Raw genomic sequence first — 18,392 nt, 5'->3', positions numbered from 1 at the left:
TAAAAATTCACGTAACTCGAATTCGCGTAACTCGAGTGTCGCGTATCTCGGGGAAACACTGTATTCAAATATTGTTTGTCAACATTTTTCTTAAATAATCCAATTAATGTTCAACCTTAGAAAACAACAAATCGTTATTTTGAACTCCTCCATGAGCTGAGAAACACCATCGTGATGTTCAAATCGTGATTAATTAGTTTAACTAACAAACGATAGAAAAAAAAAACAACAAAAATTTTAAGATTATTAGCCCAATGGCTAGTTTGCAGGAAATTCCCTGCTCCTAGAAGCTGTGTCTAGCCTCAGTTATTGTTGATATTGTTGTACATCAGTCACAGCTATATTTATTTATATATTTATTTATTTATATTATTTTATTTATTTTTTATTTTTTTATTTTACCTTCTTCTCAGACCGGTTTCAGTTGTTCTCTGACGCTGTGACTTTTTCGGATGTTAGTTATGTCCCTCGCCAGTATAAGGTTTCGACTTAGAGGTAAATTTTGAAAAATATGAATCAAAAAGGCATAACACTTAATCAAACATCATAGGATCGTAGTACAACTATAATTAAAGAATGATTTAGTTTGTGAATGCCGTCAAAACATAATACAACATCTTTATGAGTAGTTTTATTTCCGGAAGCGGATTAAAAAATCACACCTGATTCAGAAATTAAAAAAAAAACTAGGCATTAGGCATTCTAGGCAATATTTTCGGTTCCAAAATATAAATATACTTGTAGCTATGTTTGGAGGTCAATGGACATTGGAGATTGGAAATTGGACTGAGCAGACATCTTGCTAGCTATGGCCATCCAAATATGCCTAATTCATACATTCAAGATACTGCAATTTAGTCGAGAAAAAAATCGTTTATCCAACTATCTAAAATCATACATATCGGTACGGCCTACCGCTCGGGATGCATGCGATATTACACGCGATAATTCCTCCACGGCACTGCAATGATAACATACGAGCCCTCGCGCGCACACGCACACAGCCTCGCACGCGCACACTTTCCATCCAACCGTACTAACACCATATCACCCGTAACCGGTGCCGGCCTCTTCCCAATTAGCGGTATGTGCCGTGGTTCCGTTTTTCGGGGGAGGACGGAATGAATTTTCTTCGTACGTGCCAACACCACTGAGTTGTAACGGTGTGCGTTTGTGCAATGATAGATGGTGGGTAAGACATTGGACATTACCGTCAAATATTGCGACGCTATCGATAGATAACGTGCTTCCCGTGGGTTGTGCCGAACATCGGTACCGATGACTCAGCGCAACCATCATCGATTTTCGAAACAATTTGCGTTATCAGCGATATCGTTTACACATTCCTGAAATGGGGTTGCATTGGGTTGTAAGGGCCTTCGAATTTCGGGAAGTCCCCGAGCGATGGAAGGTAGATACATGAAAGAATACAATGGAAAGAATAATTTATTTGCTGACTATCGGTTACATCACTCTCTTCGGCGTGTGGAGTTGCTAGGCTTTAAAACCGTGCCCTCCAATATCTCTGCCCTGCGGTGTCCTGTGACAAGTGTCACCTCCTCACCCTCTTTTCAGGTGACGTAGAAGAACGATCGTCGCTTTTCCCGCTCTTTCTGCTTCATCTGGGTGGAGAGCGTGTTGAACTGCTCGATCGTGAGGTAGCGCAGGTGCCGGGACGGGAAGATCAGTGTCGTTTTTCGACTGTCCAAGTAGACGTACCAGACGGTGCCGCTACGCTTACTCGTACGCGCCGAGACCTTCGTGTACGGACAGTAGAAGGTGACACTGCTGTACGTTTCCACCTTATGCTAATGTGGAATGGAAAAGAGGAGCGCTTATTAATCACATTCAGCGTCCACCCATCACCCTTAATCAACACGACACTCACCTGTTCAGCATTGATCTTCATGCAGAGCAGTCCTGTTTTGGTGAGTAGCAAACGGAACAGTGCATACGATCCCTCCAGCTTTACGATCTCGGAGTGCTTCACCAGTCCAATCTCGTTCAGAAACTGCACATCCATAATCAGCTGACGGATCTGATAGTTTTCATTGACCCGCCGCTGCACCAGCGCCATCTGCTCGTGCACGTACCGCAGCTCGACCGTCTTAAACTCGGAACAGTCTGTCCGGTCTTCCTCTCGCTGAGCCCACGCAACACTGAAAAACTGATGACACCGGTTCACGTACTTGATCGGCAGATAGAGAAAGGCATCGATCGTGAGTGTCGACCCATTAGCACCACCACCATCACCCTTCTGCTGACTGCTCGAATACTGCTCGAAGCTCATCAGCATCGACTCCACCGTCTTCACGTGCTCGACGTAGCGTAGAAACACGTCGAACTCGCTGCGCCGGAAGCAGTCCCGAAACACGCAGCAAAGGTACTGCAGATCACTGTCGTAGCTGAGCCGCTCAAACTCCTGCTCAAACAGGCGCCGATTGATCGCGCGCTGAATGCGCAACATCTCGTCCAGTATCTCCACCATCTCTTCCAGCTGGCCGGCCACATCTTCCGGCAGCGTGCGGATGTAAAGATTCGTACACTCGTCCAGCGCACGCTCGAAGTGCTGCTGAAAGTGTAGCATCGTCTCGATCGACCCACACTCCGACAGGACACTGCCGGCGCGGTGCGCTGAGCCGGCAGCGGTCGAGTCCTCTTCCGCTGCAGCCGCTGCTGCCGGACTGCTGAACACGCTCAGAAAGCTCGAATCGCTCGTAGTGCTGGAGAAACTGCTGCGGAAGCTGGAATTGCGGCGTGAGAATGTGTCGCGCAGCATTGCCAGCGCCTCACCGGCAGCGCCATCGAATGCGAAGCTTTCACGCTGATCTCTTCGATCGATAATCGTCTTGATCGCCATCATTACGTCCGGCAGGTGCGTTTTGCCTGGACTCTGTATGTTAACCTTCACCTCAATCTCTAGCCGTTCGTGGCGGCGGGAGGAAAGCTTCAAGATCTGTCGGTTGGTAAAGTCGAACTCCACTTCCTGATGCGTGTAGTGGCCACGGTACGTGAGAGATTTGAGGTCGAGCTGTTCGGTGTAGATCACGCAACGCTCGAACACAAACAGACGGCCCTGGTATTGGCGCTTCAGGCGGAGATCGTTGATGAACACGGGAAAGACACTGCGGAACTTGCCCTGGTGAAGAATGTTGATCTGGAAGAGAAGGAACAATAGTTAGCAAGGGTGGATTTTAAGGTATTTGCGTAACAAACTACTTACCGGTTTATTGTGATCCACATGTTCGTTGTCCTTGGGATACAGGAATAGTACCTGATTGTCGTGATTTTGGTTCCTGAGTACGATGGCTGGCTTGGGAACACCGAAGCCCAACTCAACCTCATCATCTTCAGCCTGAAATCGATCCAATTTAAGGTTAGTGCCGTAATCCTTCACCTAAAGTCGCTCTCCACTCTTACCTTTTCGCACTGCAGAATATCGTTGACCGTAACCGACTCGTTCATGATCCCGATCAGCGTCTGCAGCCGCTTCTCCGCCACGCAAACTTTGTGCAGCTGCGTGTTCCTGCTGATCGCACCCGGCTTCTTTACCAGCTGCTTGAACAGGCTCGTCAGCAGCAGCTGGTACCGAGGCAGCCGCTGTATCGGCTGCAGTATCAAACTTTTCACCCCCAGCTTATCGCCGTGCTGTTGCTGATGCTGGCGAAAGAACTCAATATGCTGCTCGCACAGCCGCTGCGACTTCGGGTGGTACATGGAGTACAGTACGTAGCCGTAAAAGCTGTCGTTGTCGAGAAAGTGCACGAATGCGTCCGCAATCAGCTCCACATCGTTGCCCGCAGTCAGCAGCCGCGGTAGAAAGGCATTTCGATGGAACCGATAGATGTACTGCAGGTTGCCGAACAGGTGATACTTCTTGCCGCACAGTTCGGGTGGTGTTTGGTCGGTAAACACGGCATCTATGTAGGTGGCGATACCCTTCTCGAGCGTGTTGATATAGTTCCGCTCCGTGTCGAGCAGCTCTTCGATGAGGAACGAGATTTTACTGCAAATGAAAACAAATCAATATTGCAGGTGTTATCGTGGTGTGATAAGCGTGGTAGTTTGCGAACGCGGCGGAACGTGTGTAACAGCTTACATGTCAATATCATTGGGAAGATGGTGCGGTTCCGGTGACTCGACCGGGCTGTCTCGGAATGCGACACCTTCGTCGAGGGAATCGACCGAAGGGGTGATGCGTACGTCGGTGGGATGTTGTACAAATGCATCCACAAACACGCTATCGGAGTCGGTCGAAGAATGGGAGGTGTGGGATTGAACATCATCATCATGATCATCTTCGTCGTCGTTGCTTAGGTCGATTAGATCGTAACCGTGCAGTATCCGATGCAGTTCGTATGGTGTGAAACGCAACGAGATGATTGTGTTGGACGCCTCTGCCGGTTGATAGTACTCATCGAACGGTGTCACTTCAAAGTCCCTGGAAAAGGATGCAAAGCCTCGTTTAGTAATGCTTTTCACACATTATTGAGCGCGTCTTCACTCACGGACTGTAAGAGTTTAGATGCTTGGCATTTTCCTCCGAAAGCCGCAAGTAGATGAACTCGTTCCACGTATCACACACATCGTCCACGTCCGGTAGAGAGTCCCTCTCAAAGTCACTGCAATTTACGTTCAGAGTACACAAATGTTCAGCTTTTTCAATATATACTAGAACACATTAGCTCTACTTACGAACAGATGCTCCACCGACCAGAATCTTCCCGATCTACGGTAGGGGTGCCAGGTGTCTTCTTCATACCGGCCTCTTCAGTCGACAAACTGCAATTCAAAACAGAACACAAAAATCCACTCAGCGATTGTGCAACAGGCAGTTCGCTTTGTTTGTCACTGTACAACATTGTACCGCGAAGTACAATCTCGATTGGATGCATTCCTTCGACTCTTTGAATAGCTTTAAGAGATAAGCGCTAAGCGCTCGCCGAAAAAATCAATGCGACGCGAACAAAAACCCACTCCCGGAAGCATAACAGGGTGGGTTTAAGGCTAGATGGATCCGATTGCTAGTACGCCATAGTCCATACTTCTGAACGTTCGATCAAAATTGGAAGTTGGCAGGTAGTTCCTGCATTTCATAAGGCTTATGGGGCGTTTTGGTGTAAACTTCCGGAGGCGGTGCTGAGTGATTGATATTTTTGTCGTGGAAAGGCGCGTACACTCCCATTTTTACGTGGCTCATGTCCGGGAAGTGTTGGCTTGTGACGCATTTAGATCAAAGTATTTGGCGCATTTTTGTAGAGTCATACCGCGTATGACTCGTGCTTGATGCGTCTGATTCTAGCTTGATTTTAACACTGTAGTACACTACACAGTTAACTTGAGAAGGAACTTGATAAGTCAAGATCTTGAGGCAGTTAAAACACTTCCTAACTATTCCACTGGCGTTATCTTATGTCCGAATTCCCTCCATCCAGAAGCTTACACATGCGATTGAACAGGTCGTTCAACTTGTATCACACTTACAGCTCACAGTAGTCCGGGCCGATCTTGAAACGCACCAAAAACACACCCTCATCGTGATGGCCAGACCACGGATTCTTTACACTAGTGCGAGACCTTCGCTTCATTCACGTCGGTCACGTCGGTTTTCACTATCACGAACGATTAACAAACTAGCCAAAACAACTTCCTCACTAAACAACCTTCACACCGTGCAACATAATCAGCTGGCTGGAAATTCCACGGACCACCCAACGATTGAAAATCCTCCCCGACCAATCAATCGATTCCTTCCACTAAGCCTTTTCAGTGTAGCCGTGTGGTGTGGAGCAAACCATAATAAACAGCGTTTTACCTTACCGTTGGCTAAATTCTGCCGTATCGGCGCTTATCTTATCGCGCCCGATAACGGCCCACTGGACGTCGGTGTCATCGCTGTTGTCACTGTTGTTGTCGTCCGTAGCCATGCTGGAGCTGAGCGAGAGAGACGATGCCGCAGCCGAGCAGTCCGCGGACTGGTTGGAAGAGCTTTTTTGCGCGGAAAGCGGCACCATATACCAGGTGCGGGCGCTTGAGCTAGAAGGCTGATCTGGCACTGGCACGCCACCGCTGGAACTGGATGTAGCGCTCGGTGTCGCCTCATCTTCAAGCTTTCCCTTCCGAACGCGGCCCGAAAATCGACCCCCGAAATTGCGCTCCAACGTTTCTGCTGCGCGGGTTTCCAGCTTGCTCACCAGATGGCGTACGCTAATCTTTCGAAGGCTATCTGTGGAGGTTGGCAAAAGAAAGCTGAATTAACGTTACACCTTGACCGCCACTGACTAACACTGACCTCTTTTGCGCGTTCTTCTTGCAGGTTCCGGAAGCACTTCAATCTTCTCCATCGAGGATGCTGCTGAGCTTTCGGCGGGCTCCACGAGGCCCAGCATTCCACTAATCGTACCGTACCGTGCACTCATGTTGATGACGATTGTCCCGCCCTGCGATTGTCACTGCCCGTGTGCCCTTGGCACATTGCCCCAATCGTACACCGAACTACGCCGAACTCTTCGCAAACACCGTTGCCGCGAGCGTGCAAGATGTCGGACAAAACGGACGCAGTTCTTCTCACCTGCACGGAAAAATGGTATCTGAGCGCACAAAACCTCCGTTGTCTATCTGATGGAGGTCCGCGACCAAGGTTTCGATACGATCCCCCTAGCGCAAGGGGAAGCATGTTATCGCGTCCACACTCATTTAGCACCGCGCTGGAGATGTGGTGAGCTAGGACATCTGTTCTCACATACTATTGTAACTGAGCGTTTAAAATACGTAGGCTTCTGATATCTTTATTTTATCGTACCATACGATGATAACGTGGCACCAGGTCCAAAGCATACTCTTCCTCACACAATGATAGCGCCGGACACTTGGTACGCAAGCGGGTTGCAGTTGCTGTTTAAAGTCTAGGTTTAATTAATGACTAACAAGCCGAGAGCACTGCACTACTCTCCGAACGGTGAGCTGAAAGGTAAACTCGTGTGAAATTGGTGGGTAATTGGCATTGTTTCATGTAGGTGATAGGGTTAAAGCCGGAGGTACGCTGTTAAACGGGCTAATTGATTCGTCACTCTGTGCCCTGTGCTGCTGCTGTTGCTGCTATTTGATAAGAAGAGACGGACCAGTCAGCTGACAGCAACTTTCAGCTACTGCTCAATAGATGGCGCTAGTATAAATCACGCACGCTTCTTTTCCCGCAGCCTGTTTGGCTCGAGATAAAGATGTTTGTATGTTTGCTCACGGGTAGCTTAATGTATAATCAATTTGAACGCAAATTGAATCGTGCTTGCCTGCAATAGATAATGCGGGGAAGTACGCTTTTGCTCACTCTCGTGGTAAGATAAAGTAAAGTCTTTGGATAATTATAGCTACACAATTAGCTCTGTGAGGGCATTGCTTTGATAGTGACTTTTTTTTTCTTGTGTGATGCTGTGCTATTAGTATACTGACTCATTTTGTGTTGGTCTGGTTGGTGAATCTCCTTAACCCCTCCATAGTCGGCTCCAACTTCTCCGGAACAACTACGGCGTTTCCAAGGAGGGATGTTTCCAAAGAACAATCGAGACAAGAAACACACTCCCTCTCAGATCCCCTATTAAGACGCTATTAAACCCGAATAAATCTTGTCCTGCAAACCAATTTTCTTTGCATGCAGAAACAAATTCTCACTTAATTATTCATTAAAAGGATTAGGACGCCCGCCGTGCGTTTGGGTGTTTGGTTTCTCTGAAGGATGATAAACTTTCTCTCGGACGCCCTTTTCTGCAGCTGAACCGGACAGAATGGGCTGAATGGGCGCAGTGTGTGAGGTTATGTTATATCTGTTGTTTTTTTGGAAAGTAAACACACACGGGACCTGCTAGGTGCTAGAAAGGTGGGCCGTAGTGATTTGGATTAGATATTCCTAATGAGATATAGCTGGCGGAGTGTGTGGAGTGTGCGTATCCCCCTGTGCACGAGCACACTTATCGATTCCGGTCACAATTCTGTGTGTCTAATTTTCGGACCGTCCTGCAAAGATGATCGAGAAAAGGGTTAGTTTATTGTGTCCGTATTGTGTGTATGTGTGTCTGCGAAGGTGATTAAAAGCCATTGGGCCGTAAATGAAGCGGCGTGTGCGTTTGTCTAGAAGGAACCGTTCCCTAGCCGTTTTAACAAATGGCCCTGTAATGAGCTGGTAGCTGGACAGAAGGGACAGTGAATTGTTTTAGTATGCCAATGGTGTTGAGCATTTGAAGGGTTTTGGGGTTGGCAAGTGTAAGTGTTTGACAAGGCGAGATTTAATAAAATTCATTAGAATCTGGCTTAAGGTCTCGAGAGACACATGGGCCCGAATATTAAGCATAATAAGGAGGAAATCGCTCCTACCGAGGAGTTAATAGACAGCGAACTCCATCAGGCTAAGAGGTTATGGTTCGTGTTGAGTATCCGCTAGTGTCCCTTTATTTGTTAAACGTTAAATTCGATTGAAAATAACAATTCACATCAATGCGTGCAGAATTCTTTTTCTTCAATTCGCTTTCGCAGTTCCAACAAAAAAAAAAAAACAAAATTCGTTGACACTCGTTGTGGTGCCGTGACCAGGATAAAATTTCAAACTACCACATTTTGCCAAATTAGCTCACTGATTTTACGGCCCGACAGCACGGAATGAGGTACAATTGGAAAATTACGACCTCGTAGTGTTCGTGTTTGAAAACAGCCTACTCGCTTTCTGTAGTGGAAAAAGCTAAACGAAACTCGAAACAACTAGCAAATGGAACTTGGAGAAAACGGGCAAAAACAAAACACACACACACTCACCCAACGACCTAATAGAATTAATATTCAACCAGCAAAATTGCGTTGTGAACCATAACAAAAAACAAAACGAAATGAAACAAAGCAAACGAAACAAATGCCCCTCGAATGTGTTCGCATGCTTTTAGGAAACTCGCACCAAAGTTCCACTTTACTTTCGGATGTCATTAGTTTGGGTTTCGGTTTTATTTTTATTTTGGTTGCTTGTTTTTTTTTGCTTGGCGGTACTGTCTCTCAAGTTAACTTTTTTCTGTAGCTAAACAGTATAAGCCAGAACAGAGAGAAGTGGAAACAAAACAAAAAGCAAGACATGAAAAAAGTGGCTCCATATTTGAAATGGAACAACACACAATCAACTTGTTACCCGCGCAAAAAAAGGAGAAAAAAGAAACAAATACACAAGAGTGGAAAACGGTTGCGGATGAATGGACGAAACGATGGATGGCCATTGGTGGTGCAATTTTTGTTGTTTTTTAGCTCGCTGTTCTGTTGTTGCCCGTTCTCCGGGGGGTAGCATCCGGGTGGCGACTGCTTCTTCTTTCTCTCATACAAATGCAAATGGAAAAATCACAGTATGAAAATTAAATTTCCACCCCTTCTTCGCTTACTTTCCACGTGAGGGGTTGAATGTCTTGTCTTTGCTGAAATAGTAAGCTAGTCGTCAGTGGTCGGCAATTTGTAGTTCTCGTGAAAATATATATTTTTGCTATCATATTAACATTGTTATTTTTGTTCTTTTAACCAGTTTTACTCTCCCTTTGATTGGGACTCCTCTCTTATCTCTTTTGGTTACTGTCTTCTTTCTTTTTCTTTAATTTCACAAATTCTTTGTCATAGTTTCCTTTTCGTTTTTCTTCTTATTCTTCTTCTTCTTATTATTATTATTATTATTATTATTATTATTATTTTTATTATTACTTTCTAACTTAACGATAATATCTTTGTGGTTTATATTTTATTTTTTTACTTTTTAGGTGTATATATGTTATGTTTCATGTACAGTTTTTCCCCGAGTTACGCGAATAATGCGTTCCGGAGACATACGCATGTCTCGGATTTTCGCGTAAGTCGAATATCACGTTTTATAACCAAAATATAATTGATAAATAATCGTTTTTGATTAAATATACCTCATTTTTGTAATATGCTACTTATTTAAAGTAATTTGTGTAGAAAATTCAGTGTTTTCTGTCTTATTAATGACATAAAACTTTTGGAAAAAACATTTTTTTTGACAATTGATGGAGAAAATTGTACTGATTTGACATATGAATATTTATTTTTATGAAAAATAAAAATTTGCGAAACTCGAGTTTTCTCTATATTAAGAATTAGTATTAAATATTCGATATTTAGCCTTGATGGCAGATGTTGATTAAAATAAATAATTGAATTAAATTAAACTCGAACGAGTTTAGGTACATTTACATGTCCTGTAATTAAAATATTTTTTTTTCAATTAGTTTTTAGGTAGTGTAGAAACAGTTTGTTTGGCGATCAGTGAAGTACATTTCGTAATATTTGTACTTTATTTAAACTTGAACGATATTTTTTAAATTTTCTGTTAAAGAAGATATCTGCTGGAGAAGCAGTTGCAGGAAATTTAGTTCCACTGATCGTTTTCGTTTTAATTTTCTTTTCTTTTAACTATTTCATCTTATTGCCTCTCGATTTTTTTTATGTTTGTTATGTTTTTACTTATTTACATTAGTTTTTTTTTCATATCATTCCTCTAATTTTGTTTTACTCTCTTATTAGCTCCATGTAGCATTCTTCATTAATTAACAATGTTGCATACAGAGCATCTCACCACTGTAGCTCCCTTACTACTTCCGCGAATCACACATTCAGCGCTAATTCCGTTGACAGTTGATTTTAATTTGATAATTTGCTTTTCAGCGTAATAGACCAAGAGCCCACCCGGTGCGGCCGTGTAATGCCCAAATAAAGTCGTCGCACGTACAACCACCCATCACTGTCACCGGTGCTGACTGGCTGCGTGTGTGTGTGTGTGTTTATACATCCCAAGGATGGAAAATTAATGAATTTGAATGATATGAAGGGAAAGCTTAAAAAAAAAACAACACCAAACAACACGACCGATTACCATAATCCTATTCGACTCGGGGTGGAAACATCCCGGGTGAAAAATCGTCCCTCGCGAGTAAGTCTGCTGCTACCTCACACACACACACCTTGCCCGATACACCTTGGCACGGTAATCACCGTATAATCAATATCCATTTCATGTTCAATCAAAACAATCTGGCAGGGCAGGGTGTTGGAGTAAAAAAAAGAAAGGGAAGTAAAAAAGCGGAAAACGCCCCCGCTTTCCCAGGGCCGGTCAGATCCGATCTCGTTCGTGGTCGTCGCATAATCAAAAAGGTAAACGTGACAAACTTAATAAGAGACCGTCGGCATCGGACAGAGCGCCGTTCGGGGATGCACGTTATTACACTGCCCAACTCATCTTCATTTGCAGTCGAAACGGAAGGCGTATGCCGTAGTGCCATCGTCTCCAGGCCCCGGCACCGTTCGACGTAAGCCGGGCCCCGGCTACTAAATGACGGACGGATGTTTCGTCAAATGTTTTCGGTGCCACAGGCATGGTGTCGCCACGGTGGTTTGTTCGGCTGCTACTTGTTACATTTTTGTCACAGTTTTGTGACAAGAGTGGGGGCTTTTTTTCACCGAGAAGGGTGGCGGAGTCATCCCGATGAGGGGAGACACTCGGAGGCAATTTCCTTTCGAATTAATACCGGAGAGAAAGTTTTACGATGAGATTTCCCGTTCCGTTTTCCGCTTGCTTGAAGTGAAACGGTGGGGGATTTTTTTTCTCCCTGCTTCTCCTCATCCTTATGCTGGCTTTTTCTTTTTTTTTTCTTAGACAGCGAAAGCAAATACCAATAAATAGGAAACTTTCAACACTTATAGAGGGCAAAAAGTGGCGTCGTCCGAAATTAAGCGTCCATGAAAGCCGTCGACTGCAACCACTCCGGTTGGACGGGCAACAGGATTAACCGCATGCAGCCTTGGTATCAGGTTTAATTGGTTAATTAGACGCACTGCGGTGGGATGGGAGGATGATGGACGAAATTTGGATGAAAGCGGCCAAAAATTCGGCTCCTGCTAAAGGTTAAGCCAAAAACTTGCTGACATTTCCTTGTCACCCTTACCGATTGTTATGACATTCGCATTAGCTGCAGATGTGGATAAAATGTCATCTTGTGATCCGCGTGTTTCCTGTTTGAAATCATTGTTTCTGGATGGGGCGATTTCGTCGGTCGGTCACGGTACCAATCTTCCACCCACGGGGTGGCTATTTTACAAACGAAATAAATACCGTACGTACGTAGGGGAAAAACTAAAAATGCCATTACTTTTGAGTTGCAGTTTAGTAGGATAATTCTGATCTGTGAAAGGGGCATAAAATTTTACGATAGTCTTTTACACAGCAGCTTTTAAAGCCAAAAGTTTGTCTCCAATTATCAATTAATTGTGGGCCAGGATCTTGGGAGATGTTTTTGGAAATTATGTTTATATTTGGCTCTTCTTGATTGGAGCCATCTGTTGGTATAAGGTTAAGGTTGGGCTGTAAACATTATAAAAGGCGTTTAAAACATTATTGAAAAATTCTTGGAAGATAAGGCATTTAATCTGTTATTATTTTTGTAATTCTTTTTATAACAAAAGTTGGAATAAGAAGCTTAAGTCACTTTAGTCTATTTTATTGTTTTCTTTGTTTTTTTTTTATTTATTGCTACAGAAGGTTCTTGGAGCTTTATATTATCTTAGCAATGCAACCTAAAAATAGGCAAATAGTTATACCTATTTGCGTTATCCATCGATCTATTGAAAAATCTATTGAAATTACGAAAAAAAAAAATCAGAAGATAGAAGAATAATTACAAAACAAACCATTACCTTATAAAGCAGTTTTCTAAAAATAATTTACTTAACAAAAGTCATCTAATAGTTACTTAAGACAACAAAAAAACTAATCAGACAATACATTGGTAGAGAAACCATTTAGAATATGAAGATTAAAAAGATAAAAGAACCAATAAAACAATAAAACAAACTACAATTTAACATCAAAGCTGAACAGTACATCTCTTTCCTTCAGCAAATTAATCCATTCTCTTTTACCAGATGCTCTGCTCTGTCTTGAGCATTCCAGCACGGCACTTTCCACGGTCCATCCACTTTACGACTTATCAAACATCGCACCTAATTTGATTCAATCGAAAACCAAGCAACAATAAAGCGAAAAATTACAGCTCATTTGTTCTGGTGCTAATGAAAAACCACACCCACCCACAATCCGATATCTCTTCCTTGAACGAGTTCTTGTTGTTGTTGTTTTTTTTAACACCCACCATCGCTTTAAATCGTCCATCAAATTGTTGTTCGAAGCAGTAAGCAGCCAGCGGTAAAAAAGGGGTTGAAAAAATTAATTGACTTAAGAGTTGGCTGCACACTGCACGGAGCTTCTCCGCTTGCGACAGGAACGACCGAATCATCTGGCTCATTGTTTCGCCCAGAGCCTGTTGTCTCCGTCTTAAGTGCGGCACACTTCCGGCTGCTGCTGACTAAGAATATGTCCTTTGCTCGCTATCGTTTGGCGCTCGCTGTAAACAACATCCGCATTTAGCCGTCCGATAAAAGGGGTTTGCACGAGGGAACCGAACAGCCGGGGCCCGGGGTAGAATGTATTATCCGGAAAAAAGCAATAACCGAGAATGACTTACTGCGAGTGCCGCCTGCGTCCGTCCAAAAGACACTCCGTCATCGTCGGGCAACGGTCGTGAGGGATGGGATTGACAACGCCAGCCGGACGATAGACTTGTATTATTGGTGGATGTGTATTATTTGCCATCTTTTGGGGGGAGTTTTTGCTATTCTTTTCCGATTCGAGGCGGAAGAAACTCGAATGTAAATGATGGTGTTGATTATTATGATAGTGCTGTCGAAAACAGTCACAGCGAGTGGCAGCGGTGGCAGGAAAGGAAATAAACAATGCCAATAGAATGTTCGCCTCCCTGAAAGAGGATGGCACATATTTAGTGCAGGGTGTTTTATGAAAATCGAATTAAGATTCTTATAGGGGTGTTTTGTACGAGCAAAGCCCGAACAAGCAGATAGATTGCGCTTTCCCATTTTTTTGTTGTTGTGGTTAGAAACATGAGATTTGGAGTTTTTTTTACGCATTCAATTTGTTTTGCTAAAATAAAGACAAACTCTTGAACCTTTCTTAGCAGCACAGAGGGTCGTAAACACATGCATTGCACTATCGGGAAAACCATCCAGACGATTAAATGGAATAGATAGGGTCGCCGTATAGATGAAGACGGCAGACATCGATATCTAAACGAGACTCCTTCCTGAAGACGATCGCTTCTCTCTATTGAAGGTTGTCTCATGGCATTATTTCATATGAATTTATTGTTATTAATATGATTATCTTGCAATTAGTTGCCATATTTGTGCTGCAGACTGTGCTTGTTGAAGATCAAGGCAAACATATTGAAAGTATTTTATTGCTGGTACATCAGACGATATTCTAGACATTCGCTTTGCTGTGAGATAGATTTGCAATACATTTATTTTTATGCAGAATCAATCCTTCTTTACGTAGATGAGCACTATCTGGAGCTCCCCATGTTTGAGCTTCGTCTTATAATTGGTGTTGGAACATTTGTAAGGTTCCAACATCTGTCAGACCAGGCGATGTTTTGATCCGGTTCAAAACATATAAAAAGGGAGAAAACCCCGAAATCGGCAGTTAACGACAAAAGCGAACAAGTGTACAAACGATTATAAGAGCGAGAATAAAAAACACTAATTTTTTGGAATTGCGTTGAAGTAGCCTAAAGAATTTAATTCTCTCACTTTTTTACACGGGAAGCAAACGTTTTCCAACAATTGGGTTGCATACATTTGGGCGTTTAGAGTAAAGATTTATGTTAAGTTTTTTCTGTATTTTTTTTTTAATAATAATATTAATAGACAAAATTAAATTAAGCATTGTTTTCACGCTCCCCCATTGCAGCAATAACTGTGAAGCAGTTGAAATTAAATCCCTGTATCCATCAATCTTTTCTAAAATTAAAACACCTAAAGTTATGCAATTAGTAGATCAAAATGATCCTACAAGGAAGGCGCAGTTAGCATTTAAATTTGTGTTTGCAAACTTAAAATGTACGTTAAAATTAAAGATGTCATTATGCTCGAGTATAATGAGGGATATTTCCTTCAACACGGATGGGATAAAATAAAAAGGATGCAATTTCATTAGTTTAAAAATTATAATAGTTACCATAAATTGTACCTTTTGCACACTTTTAACATTACTTTCATAACACGCTATGCCTAATAGCTCTCATTAACATTTATATCAATCCGGCTCAAAAGAATCTTTCAGAACCGTCACCGTCTTTGAAGAAAAACTTCCTCCTGTTGCTTCTGGAGCAGCTGCTTAAGGCATCAATAGTCATTCGCCACTCCCCCGTCATCGCTTATCAAAAGAAAGCATTCTATCACACTTTTAATTTCCCTGCGGTATTTTCGTCACACAGTCACCGAGCCACGCAATGAATCAGTCCGGCCGTCGTGCGTCGGCACATTTTCTTGCAAAGCCGGTCGGGAATGGGGCGCAAAACGTCGCAGGAATTTCAAAGATCATCCATTCATCCATCCATCCACGGGTGTATGCATACTCATTGGGCCCCCAGGCCGGCAAAATTTAATTCATTCCCAGGGCTGGGCGAAAGGCAATGTACTATCTGCATATGAAGGCAACATTAGTCAGTCGCCGGAACTGTCTGCCGACACCCGCTCTACGGATAATAATTACCATATTTATTACAATATCTGTTGACGTGTAAAATAATGCTCCCACATTCGAAGAATCTCGCCCCCGCTCCATCCTGCTGCCATTGATGACGATGGGTAGGGCCAGGATTCTGAAGAATGTACCAACTTCTTCCCGTTCGATTTGGGAGATGGGCACACAGAGGATGGCAAACACAAGATGTTTGCTAAGTACTTTCCGGTCCTGGCATTTGTCTGGCGCCGATGGTACGATTTCCTGGATCGTGGGGTCGTTTTCTGTGTCGTGGCTAAGGCGGGGGATGGTGATATGACACTATTTTTCCTTTTTCCGTTGAGGAAATAGGGCGTTTGAAATCTGTACTAAAATAGTTTGAAATCTGTATTGAATTATTGGTGTAAAAATAAGCTCAATTAAATTAAAAACACATCAAAAAGTGGAAAATTCAGAGGACAAACATTGAAACAGGAACCATATTTCATATAAATTAATACAATTCCCTGCTCGAAACCACTCGGCCAGCTCCTTTTTCGATTGAAGAAGCACCACACACACACACACACACTCCAGCGGGAATAATCATTGGCAGGATGATGGTCATCCTTCGATAGCAGTGCAAATAACCTTCGAGAGTTGGGAAAACCGAACCAGAATGAGCCAGAAGACGCTGGGCTGCCCTTACCCGCCTGTTGCTCATCTGCTGCGCAAGATTGTATGATTTCCCTTATCAACAAATCACTTATCACTGTCGCCACCTTCGACCCAGCTTCCCTTGACCGGCGTGAGGCTGTGTTTCATGGCAGCGGACAGCACAGCTTTCCTTCCCGGAGTGTGTCAGGATCGATTTCCCCAAACGAAAGCAAACAGCTCGAGCTGGGCTTGCTGGGTGTGGGTAAGTTTGATTATTCTTCCATATTGGTCACTTGACACGTCTTGTGCAACTCATACCAGTGGGAGTAGTGTAGGGTGGTGTAGGGGGAAAAATATGAAGAAAAAACAGCCCCGAAGGACACTGCACTGCACACACGTGGCTGAGGGGAGTTTTTTTTTGTGTGTGTTTAGCCTTTCTTGGCATGGCAAAAAGGTAAAATTACACCAACGAAACCAAAATTGATGTCTCAATCAGATAGTGGACGTGTTCGTGTAAGCTGTGGCACCACTACTCCCTATTTAAGTGATTCCGTTGAACCCACGAATTATAGCGTCAGCCCTTACGCTTATTTGGCACCCGTTTTTGACACCGGAAATGGAGGCGCCTGGCCTTTTTTAGCGTTGCTGTTGAACCGATTTACCGTACTGGCACGCGGTGATGGTCATAAATTATTCTTACCTGTTTCTGCTTTCCCACCTTTAGCTGGCGAGCGGCACGGTGTAGCTTCACCGTAAGCTAATTTATCTAATTGCCCAGGTATTAGGCAAAATTAAAAGGTACGCTGGCACTTGCGCAGACCTGCTTGCTCATGGATCGTTTTATTATTAGTTTTTTTGGTTTAAAGTTTTGTTTCAACTCTAACGTATAATTTATTCCTTCTTTTTCATTTTTTTTTTGCTGTGCGTATGCCTGTTATGGAAAGTGGGGAAATGAATTATCCCTTACGCCAAAAGGGCATTCAGCGTTCGATCGTAAAGTAAAAAGCGGACGCGGTTGCACTCACAGTACTTTTTTTGTTTTAATGCACATTTTCCAAACCAGAGGCACAGAGTTGTGCTTTGTCATTCGGTTAGGCTCCATCGCTGTACGGGCTATACGGGTGGACTACAACACTACACCCTGGTTGGCTCGAACGTCGGCGTCTAGCTGACCAGTCTCGTTGGCGGCCGCACGATTCAATTAGTGGCAGTGCTCACGTATCGTTTGCAAAATATGAGGCTTTTTCGGTGAGTTTGGAGTGTTTTTTTTTTGGTCGCACTTCTCACACTTGTAACGTAACTAGAGGTGGTCAGAGGTGTATGGGAGTGTGTGGTATGTAAAATATGAGAATGCAACTGCTAAATGTGGCGGCTCGAACAATTAGCGATGTGCAGTTTTTAAATGACATTATGGCTGTGGTACTGTTGCTACTGTAGCTCGGGAAAATTGATGGGCTCGATAAGCTTACCAAACTGTAGCACAGTCTAAATTCAATTACTATAAATAAATTGGTAGTACTGCTCAGGACGGTATGAAATACGGACTTATAATATTGGTGTAAAAACATGAACACACACACACACACACACACGCAATAATGTATGTGTAATTGAGTTTTGTTACAATTTTACAACTATCTACAGCTCTTGACAGCTGAAACATTCAAAATGAAATGATTAGTTGCTACCAAGGAATAAAAAAGAACTGTAAGCTCTCGAGTTGATGCGGTTAATCATCGTAATCAGCGTAGATGTGCAGTAGAACTTGTGATAACACGTTTTATAACAACAGGAGAGGTTGACTTGGTTTACTTTTAGCCACTTTGAACTCAACGTCTTACAAGACGATAACAGGAGATCCATAATAACTAAAAAGAAAAAATGGAAAAATTAAAAAAAAAAAACGAAACAATAAACAATATATTTCTAATCACTAAAGCACAAAATAAAATCTAAAGCATAGGCCCTTACGGCCCAGAATAGAACCAAATGCTTTAACATTATTAATGGTTTATTATGCGACATAAAACGAAATTACAAATGTCTGAACCTAGCCTAAAGTAGGTTTAAGATATATCATCATCGTGATCTCCCAAATAGCCAAAATTTCTTAAGCAGTCAATTTTGGCAC

General features: G+C 43.2%; 1 protein-coding gene and 1 long non-coding RNA gene across 4 annotated transcripts; one reads left to right on the top strand and one right to left on the bottom strand.

Annotated features, from left to right (window-relative positions):
• The first annotated feature begins 14 nt into the window (after positions 1 to 14).
• LOC133393041 (uncharacterized) lies at positions 15 to 8,551 on the top strand. The gene is made up of 2 exons (XR_009765968.1): positions 15 to 495; positions 6,317 to 8,551. It is a non-coding gene; the product is annotated as an uncharacterized LOC133393041 (long non-coding RNA).
• Positions 1,429 to 6,426, bottom strand: LOC5667805 (uncharacterized). 3 transcript variants are annotated; one of them, XM_061656118.1, is made up of 9 exons: positions 6,293 to 6,426; positions 5,821 to 6,226; positions 4,696 to 4,782; positions 4,509 to 4,622; positions 4,100 to 4,441; positions 3,421 to 4,006; positions 3,224 to 3,355; positions 1,889 to 3,157; positions 1,429 to 1,808 (listed from the first exon to the last, which is right to left on the bottom strand). In XM_061656118.1, the coding sequence occupies exons 1-9, from the start codon at positions 6,417 to 6,419 to the stop codon at positions 1,572 to 1,574; spliced, it is 3,300 nt and encodes a 1,099-aa protein (XP_061512102.1). In that variant the 5' UTR covers positions 6,420 to 6,426; the 3' UTR covers positions 1,429 to 1,571. The 3 variants fall into 3 exon arrangements, with proteins under 3 accessions (XP_061512102.1, XP_061512104.1, XP_061512103.1); XM_061656120.1 differs by lacking the exons at positions 5,821 to 6,226; positions 6,293 to 6,426 and adding an exon at positions 5,656 to 5,797; XM_061656119.1 differs by lacking the exons at positions 5,821 to 6,226; positions 6,293 to 6,426 and adding an exon at positions 5,485 to 5,792.
• Positions 8,552 to 18,392: the final 9,841 nt, after the last annotated feature.

This window comes from Anopheles gambiae, chromosome 3 (assembly GCF_943734735.2).
Source record: "Anopheles gambiae chromosome 3, idAnoGambNW_F1_1, whole genome shotgun sequence".
Classification (NCBI taxonomy): domain Eukaryota; kingdom Metazoa; phylum Arthropoda; class Insecta; order Diptera; family Culicidae; genus Anopheles; species Anopheles gambiae.
This window is presented reverse-complemented; position numbering and strand designations above follow the sequence as displayed.